This window comes from Neoarius graeffei, chromosome 19 (genome assembly GCF_027579695.1).
Source record: "Neoarius graeffei isolate fNeoGra1 chromosome 19, fNeoGra1.pri, whole genome shotgun sequence".
NCBI lineage: Eukaryota > Metazoa > Chordata > Actinopteri > Siluriformes > Ariidae > Neoarius > Neoarius graeffei.
The window spans coordinates 22768844-22788809 of NC_083587.1; the positions used below are offsets into that span (position 1 = coordinate 22768844).

General features: G+C 38.7%; 1 protein-coding gene across 1 annotated transcript; it reads left to right on the plus strand.

Moving 5' to 3' along the window:
* Positions 1-28: 28 nt before the first annotated feature.
* On the plus strand, positions 29-19639 carry LOC132867583 (LIM domain and actin-binding protein 1). The gene is made up of 9 exons (XM_060900572.1): positions 29-91; positions 596-714; positions 1175-1226; positions 4417-4821; positions 5910-5994; positions 10109-10254; positions 10517-10558; positions 17532-17662; positions 19486-19639. Exons 1-9 carry the CDS (start codon positions 29-31, stop codon positions 19637-19639), a joined length of 1197 nt encoding a protein of 398 aa, XP_060756555.1.
* Positions 19640-19966: the final 327 nt, after the last annotated feature.

The window sequence follows — 19966 nt, forward strand, 5'->3', positions numbered from 1 at the left end:
AGTTTTTTCACGGTGTGTGCACCTCGTGATGGCCCACAAATCTCCGGTGTACATTGCTCTGAATGGACGTAACGACTCATTCCTAACAAAGGTAACAAATTTCTCGTTTCAGTGCTTTTTAAAGTTATCTGAACAAAGACACTGTTATCTAAGGATAGCGATAATTCTGAGTCACCTATAAAGTTGGTTTGTTGATTCATATGGCTTGATTCGGGTGTAAAATATGGTGTAAACGCAACAACTTAAATAACTTTAAACATTTACTGACACTGAACTGCAAGTTTATTCACTAGCTTTTAGTTATACCTAATAAACTGGCCGCTGAGTTTTCAGATTATGTTATACTTTTAATTCTGGATAAAATATACTGTAAATGTTAATATTAGTGAATATAACACAAATTATGTTGTTTGATTAGCTTAAAGCATCAAAAATGACCAAAATTTGCAAAAAAAAAAAATTTTGCAAGGTTTGCAGGTGTATGCTAATTGATACCCAAGTTGATCATGTGACCTGATGTCATAAATCAGATCAGTAACCCAATGTAGTGTGTATTTTGTGTGCAGGTATAGTGGTGTGTGTGTGTGTGATTAAGATGGAGACAAACCTACGGAAGACTCAGTCTCTGAAGTGTATCGCCACTGACCCCACTCTGTCCTGGATGGAGGCGGGACTAAGAGACAGGAAGAAGTCTGTCTCACAGCTTGTGGCAGAGTGAGAACTGCTTACAGTCATCAATACCTTTTTTTTTTTTTACTTTTAAAGCCCAGACGTTAGATTAGATTAGATTATATGCAAATCTGATTAACAGTACAGTTTTATTTTTTAGGACAAACGTAGCCTATGTAGGCCTATATCATAAATATACAGTATATGTTAAAAAAGAAGAAGAGGAAGAAGAAGGAAAAGGAGAAGAAGAATATTCGTTATGAGCCAGAAATTACCTGCTAGTGTCTCAAATTATTTTACATACAAAAAGAAAGTTTGACTCACCAGCATTTTCCAAATTATGGCCAGGGATTATAAATATTACAAATCTGCTGCAATAATAACAGTGAAACGCTGATAAGACAGTGAGTGTGGTGATAAAAGTAGCATGTTGGTTCAAAGTGTCACAAATATGATGAACAGTTTATGGCTGTTCTGATTCAGACTTCTGTTTTGTTTCCTTCAGATATCAGAATGCCATTATTGGAAAAGCAAAAGCAGCAGAAAACAAGCAAAAGGTGAAAAAAAACCCCACTGAACTAATTAAGTTTGAAGGAATACAGCATACTGGGGCATGCTGATCTCATCTCATTATCTCTAGCCGCTTTATCCTGTTCTACAGGGTTGCAGACAAGCTGGAGCCTATCCCAGTTGACTACGGGCGAAAGGCGGGGTACACCCTGGACAAGTCGCCAGGTCATCACAGGGCTGACACATAGACACAGACAACCATTCACACTCACATTCACACCTACGCTCAATTTAGAGTCACCAGTTAACCTAACCTGCATGTCTTTGGACTGTGGGGGAAACCGGAGCACCCGGAGGAAACCCACGCAGACACGGGGAGAACATGCAAACTCCACACAGAAAAGCCCTCATCGGCCACGGGGCTCGAACCCGGACCTTCTTGCTGTGAGGCGACAATGCTAACTACTACACCACCGTGCCGCTTGATGATGATGATGATGATAATTAATTAAAACACATGATACCACAATACCACAATGGTATTGAATTCTTCAATCTGATTGTTCAGAAAGTGTTGATTCATTTTCTAACAGCAGCACAACAGCATTTCCGGCTATAATTTAAATAACAGATTTATGTTAATGCACTTGTTCTAATACACTACTGTTTATATAGTAAGGACTCGTAGGGCTGAAGCTCGACATAATCTAACCCTAATCATTAACTGATTTTAAAGCTACTTTATTTAAGCACACCCCTAAGTGTTCTACTCCTTACATATGCTAGGACCTTTCCAGCTACAGAGCCCACACCAGCTAGTGTGTAAAAAGAATTAAAACATTCTGCATCATATTAACACTTCAGTTTTATTAATACTGCACTTTGACTCAAGTTTGCATTGCATATTGTTTCACATTCAATTCATTCAATTCTAGTGACCAATCAGTTAAGCTTATAGCTATTATATCATCATAATAACTATACACCGTGCAGCGCTCTGGGGTTCATGGGGCTCCACTGACTGAACATTTAACAAAAAAAAAAAGGAGAGCTTATAGATGGTCTATTAATAAATAGTAGTGCCTCAGCTCCCGAGTGGTGCAACAGTAAAATTCACAGCAAAACTGGCTGTGCTCTCAGGGAGGAAGGGGTGGTGTACTCTCTCCCCTGTCAATTACAGTGACACTAGCCAATAATGGGGATCTGTGAGCTCATGCATATGATAGTGCTTTCCTCTGAGTGTGTTATGCCACCCCCAATGTTGCATGAGCAACAGTTTGAAAAGATGCGGTCAACTGGCATCACATGCCTCGGAGGAAGCCTTTCCTCACTGGTAGCTCTTGCGTGATGAGGAAACCTATCTGATAAGTAGGAATTGGCCATGAGAATCCAAAATCAGAACTGTGATGAGCTGATTGGGAGCTTAACGACCCATTTTGTCATCATCTTTCTTCCTTATTTATTTATTGATCTATCAGTCATATGTCTGATTTGTTACCTATTGCAGCTTGTATCAAATTTAAGATGTTGGTGCTAGCTTACCAGGCTGTCAAGGGGTTAGGGCGAGCATAACTCCAGAGTCTGAGCCACCCCTACATGCCAGCCAGATCCCTACGCTCCGCTACTACTAGTCACCTGGCCCCTCCTCCTCTCTGCTCCTGCTCAGCCCACTCAAGACTTCTGTTCTGGTTGGTGGAATGGCCTTCCCATTGAGGTTAGAACTGCCGACTCCCTGACCACCTTCAAGCACAGACTAAAGACTCGCCTCTTCAGGCCGCACCTCTTCCCTGCTTCCCTGCCTACTGTGTAACTGCGTTTCAGTCTCGACCAACCCAGGCTGTGTACTGTTTAGCCTGGGGTTGGCCATTTGAGTTCTCTATTTAGTTGTACTTTATATGGTTGATTTGTTTCCTCTGCTGTTTGAGTATTGATACTTAAACAGAATATTACACTAGGTATTGTTGTCACTTGTTCAGTTGGCACTAGAACTTTCTTGTCTAGAAGTTCAGCACTTCGTATCCCTGACTTTTGCACTCGTTATACATCGCTCTGGATGACGGCATCTGCTATGTAATGTAATGTAATCATTTAATCTCCTGACCATTTTCAGACTTTTGTAAAATATACTGAACTCAGCGTAGCTTTATTGATGTTTAGCTGCTGCATCGTGTCTGACCCAAACGCCTGTAAAACTAAAGCTCATAAACCTACTGTTTATCACAGAGTCCCAAAGGCCCTCACCAGCCACGGGGCTCCAACCTGGACCTTCTTGTTGTGAGGCAACAGCGCTAACCACTACACCATCATGCTGCTGGGGCATGCTCATCTCATTATCTCTAGCCGCTTTATCCTTCTACAGGGTCGCAGGCAACCTGGAGCCTATCCCAGCTGACTATGGGCGAAAGGCGGGGTACACCCTGGACAAGTCGCCAGCTCATCACAGGGCTGACACATAGACACAGACAACCATTCACACTCACATTCACACCTACGCTCAATTTAGAGTCACCAGTTAACCTAACCTGCATGTCTTTGGACTGTGGGGGAAACCGGAGCACCCGGAGGAAACCCACGCGGACACGGGGAGAACATGCAAACTCCACACAGAAAGGCCCTCGCCGGCCCCGGGGCTCGAACCCAGGACCTTCTTGCTGTGAGGCGACAGCGCTAACCACTACACCACCGTGCCGCGCTGGGGCATGCTGTTATAGAAAAAATAATCAATGACAGGGTGGTGCTGCAACAGTTAACAGTTAATGTTAGCAGCCTGAAGTTGATCATTTTCCTGTGTCAGCACATCCTGAATGCTTATAACACAGTAATTTGCCAATGCTAATTTGTTAATTTTTAAAAATTGATTTATTACTGTATAGCATGTCGTACTTTTAATCTGTTTATAATATAACTGATGCTGAGGTTGGAGACTCCTTTCATAAATGCTCATAAATAAAAGTCTCCTTACAAAAAACTCACCATATCTACAATTATACACATTATTTCAATCCAGCATGTGGATCGTTCACCATACAAGTTAAGTACATATTAAGTAGTTACTACAGAAACCATAATGTTTTAGAATGAGTGCATTGATAGAAACATGTGATTTATAAAATGAATCGACACCTTCTGACCAATCAGAATCAACAATTCAACACTTGCTCTCCTGCATGCAACATGATGGCATAAATTTGTTAAAGCAGCATCAACCGATCTATTTTTCTACCTGCTGTCTTCCAGCAAAGCGTCCAGTTTGCTGCCATCCCCATCACAAAGAATGAAACTAAACTGGATAATCTGATCCAGTGGAGCACAAAAGAAAAGTCAAATGCTTGGGCTGATCATAGCACCAACACTCATCTGACGCGCAGCAAGTCGATGGAGTTTCTTCCTCACCAAAGAACCATAAGCACAAGCGCTCTCCGGGAACTCTTTGAGTCGAAGGTTGCCATGCGGCCCAAGGTTGTTCACAAACTAAAGAACACTGATAAGCTACAAAGCACCCCAGTCATGGAGAATGCTGGGGCCAATCATAAAAGCACTGAGGATCTACTGGTGTTCACAGAAGCAGACACCATTAACAACAACAACAATGAGAAATCAGTTGAACCACCAAAAAAGAAAGAGGAGAATGTGACCCCAAAGGTACCATGAATGGCTGAGCAGCTAAATATTAAGAATTGATGTGTACTTATCAATAAATTATTCTTTTTTTCTTAAAGGTGGTAAAAACTTCCCAGGCAGAAAGAAGAAAAACCTCGACTGGAGTATATACTGAAAGAATTGTTCCTGAAACAGGCCAGTATACTTTGTACTTCAGGCTTTAGACAATATGTTTATAGTGAAAACATGCTTGTTAATCTCAATATAAACACACATTTGAAGTTTTCCAAGCAACACGTGGGAAGCTTCATTCGACTCTGATCAGTCAAACCAGTGACTGTAAAAAACATGGATGACATGGCTCCATGCCCTTCCATTTGACAGACATGAGGCCAAAATTTCTGCATCATGTTGTCAAATTTGGAGACAACAAATGAGACACAAAGTAAGGTACTCATTTAGTAGACCTGTCCCTTTTTCCCAATACCAAGGTCCAGTGCATCGCCAAGGCTATGAATCACTTCATTCCAAAGTGTATCCATGCCTTCTTACAATACAGTAGAATAATATTTTAAAAACAAATTTCTGGGGGAAAATTAAAATGGGCAGATATCAGTATAAGTAAATGAATTGTTCAAATTAGGCACTGGAGCTGGAAAGACAGTTTAGATAAGAAAACTGACATGGAATATAGGCTATTTTGTTGTTGAAACACATGGGCTGTGTCCGAAATCACTCACTCATTCACTACTCCCTACTCACTATCTAGGGAATTCTATATAGAGGACTATATACTAGTAGTCATTGGTAAAATGAAAAAACACTTTCGGACACTACTCTGCCATGCCGTTATTTAAGTCGTTACTGCTGCACAATTAAAACGTGCCAGATCAGTCGGCTGGTGGGTTTCAAAATAATAAATACATGCATGTACTTTAGTGATAAATCCATATTATACTGAGCGCATTTCCCACATTAATAAACACAAAGTATTTTGTGTCTGCTGCATCTTTCAGTTATTTTAAATCAAGGCTGAATACTTTCTTTTTTGGATGTAAAATATATCTGTTCTCCCTGGCATGCGAGTAAGCATGTGATTATGTGGGTAATTTATTTTTTTTGCTTTTTAGAGATGCAATATCTCTGGCACTTGTAGACAAAGAAGGCTAAGGCTGAATGAGCATGCTTTAGAGATGGAGGTGGGAGATCTGAAGAGTTTATTCCACCACCAAGAGAAATTATTCAATCTTTTATAAACATTGAAGAGGATTGACAATGTTTTATTCAATCAAATGTGAGGCTTTTGATTAATTCCTCACCCTGCACTGTAACTTTTATTCTTGTATTTAATCTGTCTTATTCTATTTTAGCTTATTTTCTATTCTCTTACTATTTTTAATTGTACTTGAATGTCCATTTATAATGTGTTTCTTCTTCTGTCCATTCACCCCAACACACTTTTTTTCCTTTCAGTGCGACTGCAATGCATGATGGTATATATTGCTTGGTTAGTGACCATTGGTTGTACACTACTTTTCACGATGCATTGTAGGATACTATGAGTCCACTATATAAGGTGTAATAATTTTCATTATACGTTTGGACAGCACTACAAAATGGCAAACTCACTTTATAGTCCCCTATATAGTGAGTAGTAAATGATTTTGGACACAGTGATGGAAATGGGTGGAGCTACATATTATACTGCAGCCAGCCAGCAGGGACGCTAGACCTGTGGTTGCTTCACTTTTTAGAGCTGTTACACTGTCCATGTCCTTTTTTTTTCCAGTCACTGAGTCAAACCTACATTTGATCACATGACATGAGCACGAGCCTTTTTATTTTCTTGGCTTACCATAAGGTTTAGCATAAAATACTGTTGATAATTATATCTTGCTTTTAATTTTAATTTTAATAATTATATGTTGATAACTATAATAGTTTGGCAAGTCTGCTAAGCTAGGCAATTAGTAGCTACAACCCCGATTCCAAAAAAGTTGGGACAAAGTACAAATTGTAAATAAAAATGGAATGCAATAATTTACAAATCTCAAAAACTGATATTGTATTCACAATAGAATATAGACAACATATCAAATGTAGAAAGTGAGACATTTTGAAATTTCGTGCCAAATATTGGCTCATTTGAAATTTCATGACAGCAACACATCTCAAAAAAGTTGGGACAGGGGCAATAAGAGGCTGGAAAAGTTAAACGTACAAAAAAGGAACAGCTGGAGAACCAAATTGCAACTCATTTGGTCAATTGGCAATAGGTCATTAACATGACTGGGTATAAAAAGAGCATCTTGGAGTGGCAGCGGCTCTCAGAAGTAAAGATGGGAAGACGATCACCAATCCCCCTAATTCTGCGCCAACAAATAGTGGAGCAATATCAAAAAGAAGTTCGACAGCGTAAAATTGCAAAGAGTTTGAACATATCATCAAAAGATTCAGAGAATCTGGAAGAATCTCTGTGTGTAAGGGTCAAGGCCGGAAAACCATACTGGGTACCCGTGATCTTCGCGCCCTTAGACGGCACTGCATCGCATACAGGCATGCTTCTGTATTGGAAATCACAAAATGGGCTCAGGAATATTTCCAGAGAACATTATCTGTGAACACAATTCACCGTGCCATCTGCCGTTGCCAGCTAAAACTCTATAGTTCAAAGAAGAAGCCGTATCTAAACATGATCCAGAAGCGCAGACGTCTTCTCTGGGCCAAGGCTCATTTAAAATGGACTGTGGCAAAGTGGAAAACTGTTCTGTGGTCAGACAAATCAAAATTTGAAGTTCTTTATGGAAATCAGGGATGCCATGTCATTCGGACTAAAGAGGAGAAGGACGACCCAAGTTGTTATCAGTGCTCAGTTCAGAAGCCTGCATCTCTGATGGTATGGGGTTGCATTAGTGCGTGTGGCATGGGCAGCTTACACATCTGGAAAGACACCATCAATGCTGAAAGGTATATCCAGGTTCTAGAGCAACATATGCTCCCATCCAGACGACGTCTCTTTCAGGGAAGACCTTGCATTTTCCAACAGGACAATGCCAAACCACATACTGCATCAATTACAGCATCATGGCTGCGTAGAAGAAGGGTCCGGGTACTGAACTGGCCAGCCTGCAGTCCAGATCTTTCACCCATAGAAAACATTTGGCGCACCATAAAACGGAAGATACGACAAAAAAGACCTAAGACAGTTGAGCAACTAGAATCCTACATTAGACAAGAATGGGTGAACATTCCTATCCCTAAACTTGAGCAACCTGTCTCCTCAGTCCCCAGACGTTTGCAGACTGTTGTAAAGAGAAAAGGGGATGTCTCACAGTGGTAAACATGGCCTTGTCCCAACTTTTTTGAGATGTGTTGTTGTCATGAAATTTAAAATCACCTAATTTTTCTCTTTAAATGATACATTTTCTCAGTTTAAACATTTGATATGTCATCTATGTTCTATTCTGAATAAAATATGGAATTTTGAAACTTCCACATCATTGCATTCCGTTTTTATTTACAATTTGTACTTTGTCCCAACTTTTTTGGCATCGGGGTTGTATACCAAATATTAGCTATCTGAACTATTGTATAACTAAATCTAAAACTGCCTTCATGTGGGATCAGAATTACAGTTCATACATGTTCTTGATCTAACAGTTGCACATCACCATCATAATCAGCCTTTTAAGCTGTAAAATACAAGTGTGACCTACAGCAACATCTTCAATCCCAGACTTTCTGCCTAGTTACTGACCTTTATCGCTCCAACATGGCGGACGAAAGGACAGTTTCAGTGCTTAATGCTGGCAATTTCATTAAAAAAAGTACAAGTTAATTTTGATAGTTGAGCTTTCACTGATAGACACAAATAGGCTTAGAGTTTGTTACATTATTTATAATAGAAGGAAATGTTAGGAGAATACCAAAATAGATAATGCTAGCCAAGTCATTAACATTTCTGGTGCACTTGTATGGAAAGACTTCGTAATTATAACATTGGAAATAGGAATTTTGATTATACAATGAACATGTGTAGCATATGAACAGGAGCCGTGCTTGCTCAAGTCAGTTGGAACTAGTGATGATCCATTATTATATTTAAAAAAAAAGCCAAGACTTGTATGACTTGTGTGTATATATATATATATATATATATACAGTATATGTGTGTGTGTGAGAGACAGAAAGTAAACAAAAGACATCATGTTACTATTCTCAAATGAGCAAAGCTAAAGGCCTCACATGACTAAACTGCAGCTAAAATAACGTCTAAGTGACTTCTAGGGTCAAGTGGGAGATGAAGGGTGGGGGAGAGGATGGGGGGCATGGGGTTATGGTATTTTTCACCACTATATGCTTCAGAGCCTGATTGACTCAGCCTGGTGGGGAAATATTAGGCCTAAAATAACCATGGCCTATGAGGGACTGGGATAAGAGAGTCAGCTGTCACCAGAACACAGGCAGCCATAGGCACTTTGACATACACAGAGGGCACACGCTTAGAGGTACAGACAAGGACCACGCAGCACGGACACAGTGGCAGTAGCAAAGAAATTCACTTAGGAGATTAAAAGACAAACAGGGAAGAGTGCATTTGAGTGAGTAAATATTTAACATTTAAATTTATAATACTGTAATTTTATTATCTCACATGTTACTTCATATGCATGTATAGACTATTATTATTTCAGATTGATGACATTCATGCTTGAAGCGAACAAAGAACCAACGCTGGTCATTTGCATCCATGGTTTTTAAAGTCTGCGGTTTGTTTTATTTTTTCAGCAAAGTGTACAGTATGTACTTACTGCATGACAAAAATTATACTGCACTTTAAGAATAATGTTTATTTGAGTCACTTCTGTTATCTAAAAAATTAAGGATTTGCAACAAAGTATTTCATAACCACATTAAACATGCTTCAATAAAACCACTAAACGAGTCTAATTACTTGGTCAAGCTGACAATCATTGTCGATCCTCTTCAATGTTTATAAAAGATTGAATAATTTCTCTTGGTGGTGGAATAAACTCTTCAGATCTCCCACCTCCATCTCCAAAGCATGCTCATTCAGCCTTAGCCTTCTTTGTCTACAAGTGCCAGAGATATTGCATCTATAAAAAGCAAAAAAAAAAAATTGCCCACATAATCACATGCTTACTTGCATGCCAGGGAGAACAGATATATTTTACATCCTGCACATTCTTTTGTTTTTTTTTCATCCAAAGACAACGTCACAGTAGCACAAGCACAGAGTGGTCACAGACATTTGTTGGTCATTTAAAAAAATGCCTAATGTTGTATTCATCTCTCTGTTGTACCGTAGATGATAAACGGAAAACAATTGCAGACTTCAGAGACAGTTCCACTGTGCATGGACAAGAGAAGTTCCCTGTTTCTGTCAAAGCCATCTCCGCACTATATCTGTCAAAAGTGGCAGCTGCAGACCCAAGAGGGAACCTTTTAAAACCAGTTTGTACTTATTTTTGTTCTTCTGCTCCATTTGCTGAAGCATAGGTCAGGGAATGGGAGAATTGGTCAGGCAGAAGCAGCTGAGGTCTTCTGCCTTGTTTTCTGTACAAATCAGTTATTGGACAAACCAGTGACTGGAAGTAATTGTAATTAGACAACAAATCCTTAAAAAATAAATTGGCAGATTTCACTTTTTGTGTATGAGATGAGCACAAATGAAAGATATACATAAATAATACTTTTTAAAAATTATTTTCTACAGAAACAAGATTGTACTTCTCCAACCAAACCAAAAGTTTGCAAGGTAAGAAAAGAAAAAATAAATTAATGCACGGGTTTTTTTTCCACTGAAAATGCTTTTGAATTCAGGTCAAAAAATTAGAACTAGAATTGCATGTAAAGATCTGCTTAAGGGGCAGCATGGTGGTGTAGTGGTTAGCGCTGTCGCCTCACAACAAGAAGGTCCTGGGTTTGAGCCCAGCAGCTGACGAGGGCCTTTCTGTATGGAGTTTGCATGCTCTGCGCGGGTTTCCCTCTGGGTGCTCCGGTTTCCCCCAAAGGTATGCAGGTTAGGCTAATTGGTGGCTCTAAATTGACCATAGGTGTGAATGGTTGTCTGTGTCTATGTGTTAGCCCTGCGATGACCTGGCGACTTGTCCAGGGTGTACCCCGCCTCTCGCCCATAGTCAGCTGGGATAGGCTCCAGCTTGCCTGCAACCCTGTGGAACAGGATAAGTGGCTATAGATAATGCATGGATCTGCTTAATTAGCTGTATTTTTTGTAAAAGCTAACCAAGGTCACCTTAATAACATTGTGATGCACATAGAAATGAGTCACTGTTTTACTGGTTGTTTGTTACTCTTACATTAATATGTCAACTTACTGACTTGCAAACTGAGTCACTGATTTACTAAAGACATGAGCATGTGCAAAATGTGTGTTACATGCTCCATTTTATGACCTTACACAACAATCTAAAAAGCATGTGCTAGTCTTCAGATTCCCTGGCTAATGGGTCATTCCATGCCAAATCAACAAGAGGTTATGCTCGACCATCTCAGATTTCAATGAAATTTGGAGGGCTCAGAGATACTAAAAAAGAACAATAGTTCTCAAAACATTCAGACAAACTAGGAATAGTGGAGACTTGGTAAAACTGAAATTGGTAGATATTTCTGTGTAGATTTGAATAACATTCTTAGTTTAAGCATTACTGCCACAGGCAAGCTTCCAGAATGAATTAAAAATGCAAAAAATGCAAATTTGTCTTTTTAATTTCCTTGTTAAAATCACTATCTAATATACAGTGTCCATTGAAATTCTAAGTTGAAGCTTGTAGTACAAGACATTGAGTCTCTCTGTGCAAAATTTTAGGTTTCTATCTTGTATAATAAAGATTATATTACACTTTGAAATATGTATGTTTTGAGCAAAATGCAAAAAAAATCGAAAAATTCATATGCCTGTATCTCTGAAACCGTTGGAGATAGGAAGCTCAAATTTTGGAGATTAACTTCTTTTAATAGTATCTCTGAGCCCTCCAAATTTAATTGAAATCTGAGATGGTCAAGCATAAATTTGTCAGATATCTGTTGGTTTGGCATGGAGTGACCCTAATGTGTGATGGGGAGAGCCACTGGAGTTAGTGGGTGGGAATTGTCAAAATTGGGAGAACATTACATTTTAGACAATGTAATTCAGGGCTACAAATAGCCCTGAATTCAGTATCTAATAAATATCACTGCGTGTACAATATGTTTTGTGTTATATATTTCAAAAAACTATAGTACAACCATATGAACAACTGTACTAATGATCTCACCTGGCCTGCTGGAACATTTCATATGGAATGCTGATTTCAATGGCATGCTGGTTTGCGTCCTAACAACTGGTATGTATGCAAACTCCCCACATGCATACATACTTGGGTTGAGGAGAAATCTATTTTACTGAAGGCCAAGATGATAGACAGAGAACTTAACACTTTGTTTCATCTTAAGATGGCTGATATGACACCAAAAGACTCTGAGCAAGCCCCATATTCAGAAGATGATTCAGCACAGCCAGATCTAACCATTCCCATCCTGCAACCCAATTCCAGAGCTGATAGCCAGTCACCCATTCCAATACCCCCTTCAAAAGAGATTATCTCTACATTGTATGAACAACGACAGAAATGTGAATTGAGGCGACTCCTGAAACACACCTACCCTGAGCTGAAGTGCCTGGGAAACATGGTGGAGGAGGAGTTTGCTGACATACTAAACTCTGGTATTGACACAGATATTGCATGCCAGAGTGAGGTTCAATCAAGGCGTTGGATATTTGAAAATGGTGCTATCAGCACCAGAGGCTCCCACAAGCAAACACATTCAATGGAGAAGAGCATTCAAGGAGAACACGCATTTGAACAGCTCACACATTGCTTTAAGGAAGAAGGGTCCATACATGGCACCAAAGAGCAAACCATTCACCCAGAGACTGATGAGACCCCAAAAAATGTGAGTGAAGCACTTACCCAAGAGGAGAACTTCAAGGTGAATGTTAAGGCCAAACGGAAAATGTTTGAAGGTCAGTTAATTGAAACTTCAAGAGAGGACCTAGATGATGTCTTTCCGGGGAGGATTGTTATCTCAGAAGATGAAAAGGGAGCTGTACAAAAGCAAAAGAGGGACTTTGAAACATACCAAACTGGCACCATCAAAAGAAACAGTGACCTTAAGATTATAGATATTACAGACATAGCTCAAGATTGTGGTGAAATGTATCTAGGTATATCTAGAGCCAAAGAGGTTTTTGAAAAGGGGTTTGACAACGAGAACAGCTCACCAACAAATGAGAACATAAGCATAGATGATGAAAGTATGAAGACAAATGTAAAGAACAGAACCCAGATGTTTGAATCAACACCTCTGGACAGAATCAATTGGCAAAATGATGCAGAATCAGATACCATGGATGAGAACATGAAAAAATCCTTAACTTCTCTACATGGCTTCAATGTCATTCATTCTCATGGAGCCCTTCTTGAAGCCAGTGAGGCTGGGCATGTGAGAAAGGCAAACTACAGCTTTATTCAGGAAAAAGGTCCAGAAATTCAACATGAGGAAGTGGTTATGGGAAGTATGAAGAGTATTCTGCTTCAGCTTTTGGCAAGAGTAAATCTTAACCCAGTTATAGCCTTCTTAAAAGAGGATGATCAAGGAAATGTGGAAATCAAGAACATAGACATACCAACTCACCAACTACCTTTCACAGTAAACCAAGACAAAGAATACAGAACCACAAACATGGTTCAGGTCATCGAAGATCTACTTGGTCAAGAAACATGTCTCAGAAAAGGAGTTTTAATGCAAGAACAAATAACAGGAACTGTGGAGACATTAGTTTATGTTCTTTTTAGACATGAGAGCCATGATGGAACTGTGCTCAATCAAAATTATGAAAATATGTTGGAGCCAAGAGAAATTAATTTTCTAATAAGTAGAAACTCTGAAACTCCCCCCAAAATGTGCAGCCCACCACCTTTAACTCAGGGTGATGCCTCAGTTTTGGTCAGACATGATGAAAATAGGATAAGCAATGTGAAACTCTTCCAAAACAGTATTGAGAATAGAGATCTGGATTACTTAAAAAGTCTGCAGAAAAGTCCATCAGATGAAGATTTAAGTGTCACATCTAGACAAAAGGAGCAAAATATTGTGATTGAAGCAGGTACTCTTAAGATAATCAAATCAATGTTTGTTACAAATCCAGAGCATGGTGGGACATCACTGCAGTCTGAGAAACATGCCAAAAATGAATTAAAAAACAATATGGAAATGCTAGCAAATCAAGGATATACTTTATTGACTGATGGAGAGTTTGAAAAATGTCATGTTGAAAGTATAGAAGAATCTGGCATAAGTTTATACAATCAAGATGGAAAAAGCATGTGCATTGAAAAAACAGACAAAAATATTGTGACTCTGCCAGAGGTAGCTGACATGGTGGAAGATGAAGCACTGTCAAATCTTCAAGCAGCTATCATGAATCTCCAACAGGCCACATTGGAGGCAAAAGCTCTTCAACAAAATGTTTATGAAAAACAACATGATATCTGTCCAGCATCTTCAGAAAACCAGTACCTCAGAGGAACCATGACCGAAGACAGCAAAGAGTCCTCACAGAATTTTGAACCTGAACAGCAACAGGAAGGAAGAGGCAAGACCCTGAAAGGTAGTGTCCAAGCAGCTTTGGATTCTCTGAAAAATTCTAGCTTTAATGTCACCAAAGGGGATATTAAAGCTGCAATGATTTACAGGAACTCAGGGAAAATGCATGCTAGGCAAAAAACAATAAATATGGAGACTGCTGCCAAACAGAGTGGTGATAAAATTGTTCCCTCAGAAGGGATGAAAGCATGTCTATCCTCCCTTCTGCCAGGACAGGTGACTGTTGAGACACAGCATGAGGGTGCAGAAACTAGACCATTTCAAGGCCAGCCTGCAAATAAACCATCAACATGCTCCCCGCTGACAACCCAAACATACAAACAGGCCACTCTTCAGAAAATTAAAAAGTCTCCTGGACCTAAGCCAGCCATTCCACCCAAACCAGACCATTTAAAGATAAACCCTAGCTCCAACACAAAGGCCATTAAGTCTACAAACAATGCAAAAGATCGAAATAAGACCAAAGCTGAATCAAACTCGGCAGAACAACAATGTGCAGAGTGCACAAATCTGAAACCAACACAAGAAGTTGCTTTCTTGAAAGTACCACAGAATAATGGAGATACCGAAATACCTCAGGGTGTAACAATCACCAAAATCCAGCTGAGCCAGGATTGTATAACCATGAGCAGTCATGAGGGAAATGTAGTCACAGAGGAGAAGACGGATTCAATGCTTGAAGTAAATGGGGGTAGTTCAGGGTTTCAGACTTCCCTGGAGAACTTTGGGATAAAGACAGGCCAAGCAATGCCACCTGTGAAGCCCAAAAGAATCAAAATGACCACAGAGAGGACTGCTATAAATCCTGCTCTTTTGGAGCCTAACTGCAAATCGAGCAACGCTGAACATAATGAACAATCAGAGAGCAATGTGACAATGAGGGAAAAGAAAGGTAGAAGAGAGAGTGAAGCAGAACGAAGGCAGAGGTTATCAGTGCACATGGATGAAATCATGAAGGGAAATGCAAATGCAGCCATGGAAATTTTTGACAAGCTGAGAAAACAAGAAGAGCTGAAAACTATTCTCTCAAAAGTTGAAGAAATTGAAGGAGAGGCCAATCAGGAAGATGGTGAGCTTAGAAAGATATTTGAAAGTGTACCAGATTGGGTTGTGTCACAAAAACATGTAAATCCCAAAAACGGGGTGACGGAAAAGGAATTAGGGAGATCTGAAACAGTCTGTGAATCTGAAATGTTGTCCTCCATGAAGGTAGCATTTGGAGATCTTGAAAAAGCAAGTGCCGCAATCATTACTTTAAAAGAACAAACATTGTCAAGACTTATGGAAATAGAGGAAACCATTAAGAAAGCGCTTTACTCCGTCTCGACACTGAAATCTGACTCGGATATTATAGGGCTGTCTGGTCTCTTTAAGGAGTCCATGATGGCTGGGCAATATTTGCCCATTTCATGTAATATACGTAAAATTAGCATTGGATCAAGCAAATCTCCAAATGCTCAGAGTCTGGATAATGTAGGAGTCCCTCAGAAGAGGGTTACCACAGAACCAGGAATGCAGAAAGTAGAGAAATTGAAGCCAGAGCTCAGTCCTCCAGAAACTAAGCCAAGAGAAGGATCTCCTTCCTCGCCTTCTTTTATTTCTATCCAGTCCACTGCCAGAAGGAACACAGAACCACCAGCATCTCCAAAATCTCAAACCTCTACAACAGCTCTGACGTGCTACAACATTCCTGTTGAAAAGGAAAAGCGACAGGTCAGTACGCTGGAAGTGCAAACAGTTCCCAAGGCTGAGACGGTTATTGGCACCAAAACCATCAGAGAAAAGTATGAAGAAACAGATTGTTTTGGCAACAAGTTCTACTCTTCCATGACCTCTACTGTCATGACCACTCAGCCTGATAACAAAACATGCTTCAGGAGACAGACCAATCCAGCCACCACTGAAGTTGTTGCATATCCAAGAATCAACACGCCGTCTATTAAAGGGGGCCAAGCACCGTCATAAGGAAACTATAAGGATGGGGGTTAGACAATTTGATATTTAATATTCTTACAAATGTTTTTCAATTTTAGTGGATCTGTTTGGTTTTTATAATTAGGCTTACATTCTTATATATATAAAAAAAAGTGTTCCTTAAAGGTTTCCTCAAAGGCTGTCTGGATGGGTTAATATTCTAGTGAACTGAAGAGGTTACACTTGAAACCTTGAAAAAACTATAAGGATGGGGTGGAAAAAAACCTTCTATTTAATATGGACATTCATGGTTTTTAATGTTAGTTAACCTCTTTGGTTTCATAAGTAGGTCCTCAAAGGGTTCCTGAAGGTGTCTCTGGATGGTTTAATATTCTAGCATCCTTTATAGTTTATACTTGAGACTTTTATTGAAAAATAAATCTCCAGTTGTAGGATTATTCCCAGAGTCTTTAGAGATTCTCTCAGAGGGACAAAACAATAGACCACTGACAGGTTCAGCATGGGGGGCAAGATGGAACCTTTTTGTGGAACTGCCAGGTATCTTTCACTGTTCAATCAGTGATCTTGTTCTACAAATGGCAATGTATTCTTACATAAAGATATATCAATCACAGTATTATCTAATCTTTAATATAAGGATTTAAGCAGCAATATTTGTTAAATTAGCTTTTGTAATTGTGTACTGTAATGAATTTTACAGTGATAAATAGCTATTTGTTCACTTTTTGTCATTTATCTTAGCCCATTCCATATAATCATGTTGTGTTAACAGTCAACTGACATATGCCATTTTTATGGTGCACAGTAAATGTGAAAATGATAGTAAATGTGAAAATACTAATAAACTAACTGGATAGAGAACATTGTTGCATTATGGGAGGTTCAACCGCATTAAGAAGTTGTCAAAAGAATAAAAAAGTGTACCTAATGTATTTGTCGTTATATGTATATTTGATGAAAAGTTTGGGATAGTGCTGTATTCCAAAAGTTTGCTGTTATGATTATTATTGAATACAATTATGTCTAACAAATCAATAGCACATGCTAGTGACTTGAGAGACTCCAAATCAAATTGTGATCCACATCCAGTAGACAGTACAGTATAATAATCCCTGATATACCTGCAGTTTCAGCCGGCCGCTCAGGACAGGTGCACTGCATGCCTAAAACCAGTATACCCCATGGAGAAAATAGCAGCAGATAAACATGTTTTTCACAAAAACTGTTTCTGTTGCAAGCACTGCAACCAGAAACTCAGGTAAGAATCATAATTGCTACTTCTGATACTGTAATGGACGCTGGGAAGAAACAGCTGAATGTTAACTGGACTCTGTGATTATAAATGGAGGTGTTGCCAATCAACAGGTGGCAGCTTGGTGTACAATATGCTGCCACCTGTTGATTGAGAGCTACAAGTCTTCTAAGTTAGTCTTTCTAAATCGACAGGAATTTGATTCAAATAAATAATAATGAATCAACACAACTATTTATTGACTACAGTAGTGGAATATTATCATTTACTGAACTGTTGCTGGTCAAGTCCCAATCATGAAATTCCACTTTCAAAATCACATTTTGCTCCAAAGTTGAATATTAATGTTAAATTGCTCGATTGTATCAGAACTTTTATTTTTCATAAACAAATTTGAATTATTTGATTTAAATCATAATTACATAACTAGAATAATCTTAATAATTAAACTGGAAATTGTGTGTCAAGTGACAAAAATACTCAGATATTCAGAAATACAGTGACAGATTTCTTTTAATTCCATCAAGTGCAATTACAATTAACAGTTATTCCACAAAATCAAGTCGTACATGCGCTGACAGCCAACAAGGTGTGTAGCACCGAGTTGGCTATAAGCCATGTACAACGAGATTGAGTGGAATAACTGTTTTATTCTATCCATATTCACTGGATTTTGAAAAACAGAGTATTTTCATATTTATTTTTTGCAAATTCGATAAATAAAAACTTTATACAAAAGGTCAGACAAAATCATTTCCACTTAGAATGGAAAGAAACCGGCGAAATGACAGTAGCAATATGAAAAATGCTATCATAATAATTCTTGAAAAATAAAAAAGGATACGATCTTACCATCTAATACTTTTATTTATATATATATATATATATATATATATATCATCTCATCTCATTATCTCTAGCCGCTTTATCCTTCTACAGGGTCACAGGCAAGCTGGAGCCTATCCCAGCTGACTACGGGCGAAAGGCAGGGTACACCCTGGACAAGTCGCCAGGTCATCACAGGGCTGACACATAGACACAGACAACCATTCACACTCACATTCACACCTACGCTCAATTTAGAGTCACCAGTTAACCTAACCTGCATGTCTTTGGACTGTGGGGGAAACCGGAGCACCCGGAGGAAACCCACGCGGACACGGGGAGAACATACAAACTCCACACAGAAAGGCCCTCGCCGGACCCGGGGCTCGAACCCAGGACCTTCTTGCTGTGAGGCGACAGCGCTAACCACTACACCACCGTGCCGCCCATATATATATATACATATATATATATATATATATATATATATATATATATATATATATATAAAGTATTAGATGGTAAGATTGTGTCCTTTTTTATCACACACACATATATATATATATATATATATATATATATATATATATATATATATATATATATATATATATATATATATATATATATACACAGAGTATATATAAGCTTTAATAATTTGCTTTAAATTAATCTTATTTGTATAATCAATAATAATACTGCAATAGTCTCATTAAGAAATTGTGATTTAAGCACTATGTCCAAGCAATATATTAAACTATCAATAATATTTGAACAATATTCTATATAAACTATGAACAATTATATTTTACTGTCAAAATAATATAATCACTGTATCCAGTAACACTCAAAAACATTCTGTTGTCTATTTTAGTACTGCTACATGATGTATTCATTATAATACACTGATACTATATATTATATATGCAAAACTGCAAGTACCCCAATACGTTTGTCTTACGAAGCAATTTTACTAAGCAATTTTTTCTCTTGCATGACTCTAGTCTGCGTAACTACACAGCCATCTATGGAGAATTCTACTGTGTGTTTCACTACCAGCAGCTCTTTAGAAAGAACGGTAACTATGATGAAGGCTTTGGCCACGAGCAACACAAGAAACGCTGGCTGCTGAGCACAATGATTAACACTGACTTATAATTCAAGCAGGTAAGGACGTGTGCAAGATGCTTTGGATGCAATATGAAGGATTATGCAAAATGGTTTCTGTAAATGGACATTTAAAACAAATTCAACCGATGATAAAAAGGACAAACCATTTTTAACTTTCCTCTGTCTGCACTGGGTTTTCAGGTTTTGAGATGGACAGTTGGAAGAGCTCTGAAGTACAAAACTGGCAATGACTGACATCTCAAGAGAATGTTGGAGCCTCAAGTGTGTTTTCATCTAAAACTAAAACTACATTTCTTAATTCCTGAAAAATCATGTATTTCAGGTCTGGTGTATTTTTGTACACAAATTTTAGAG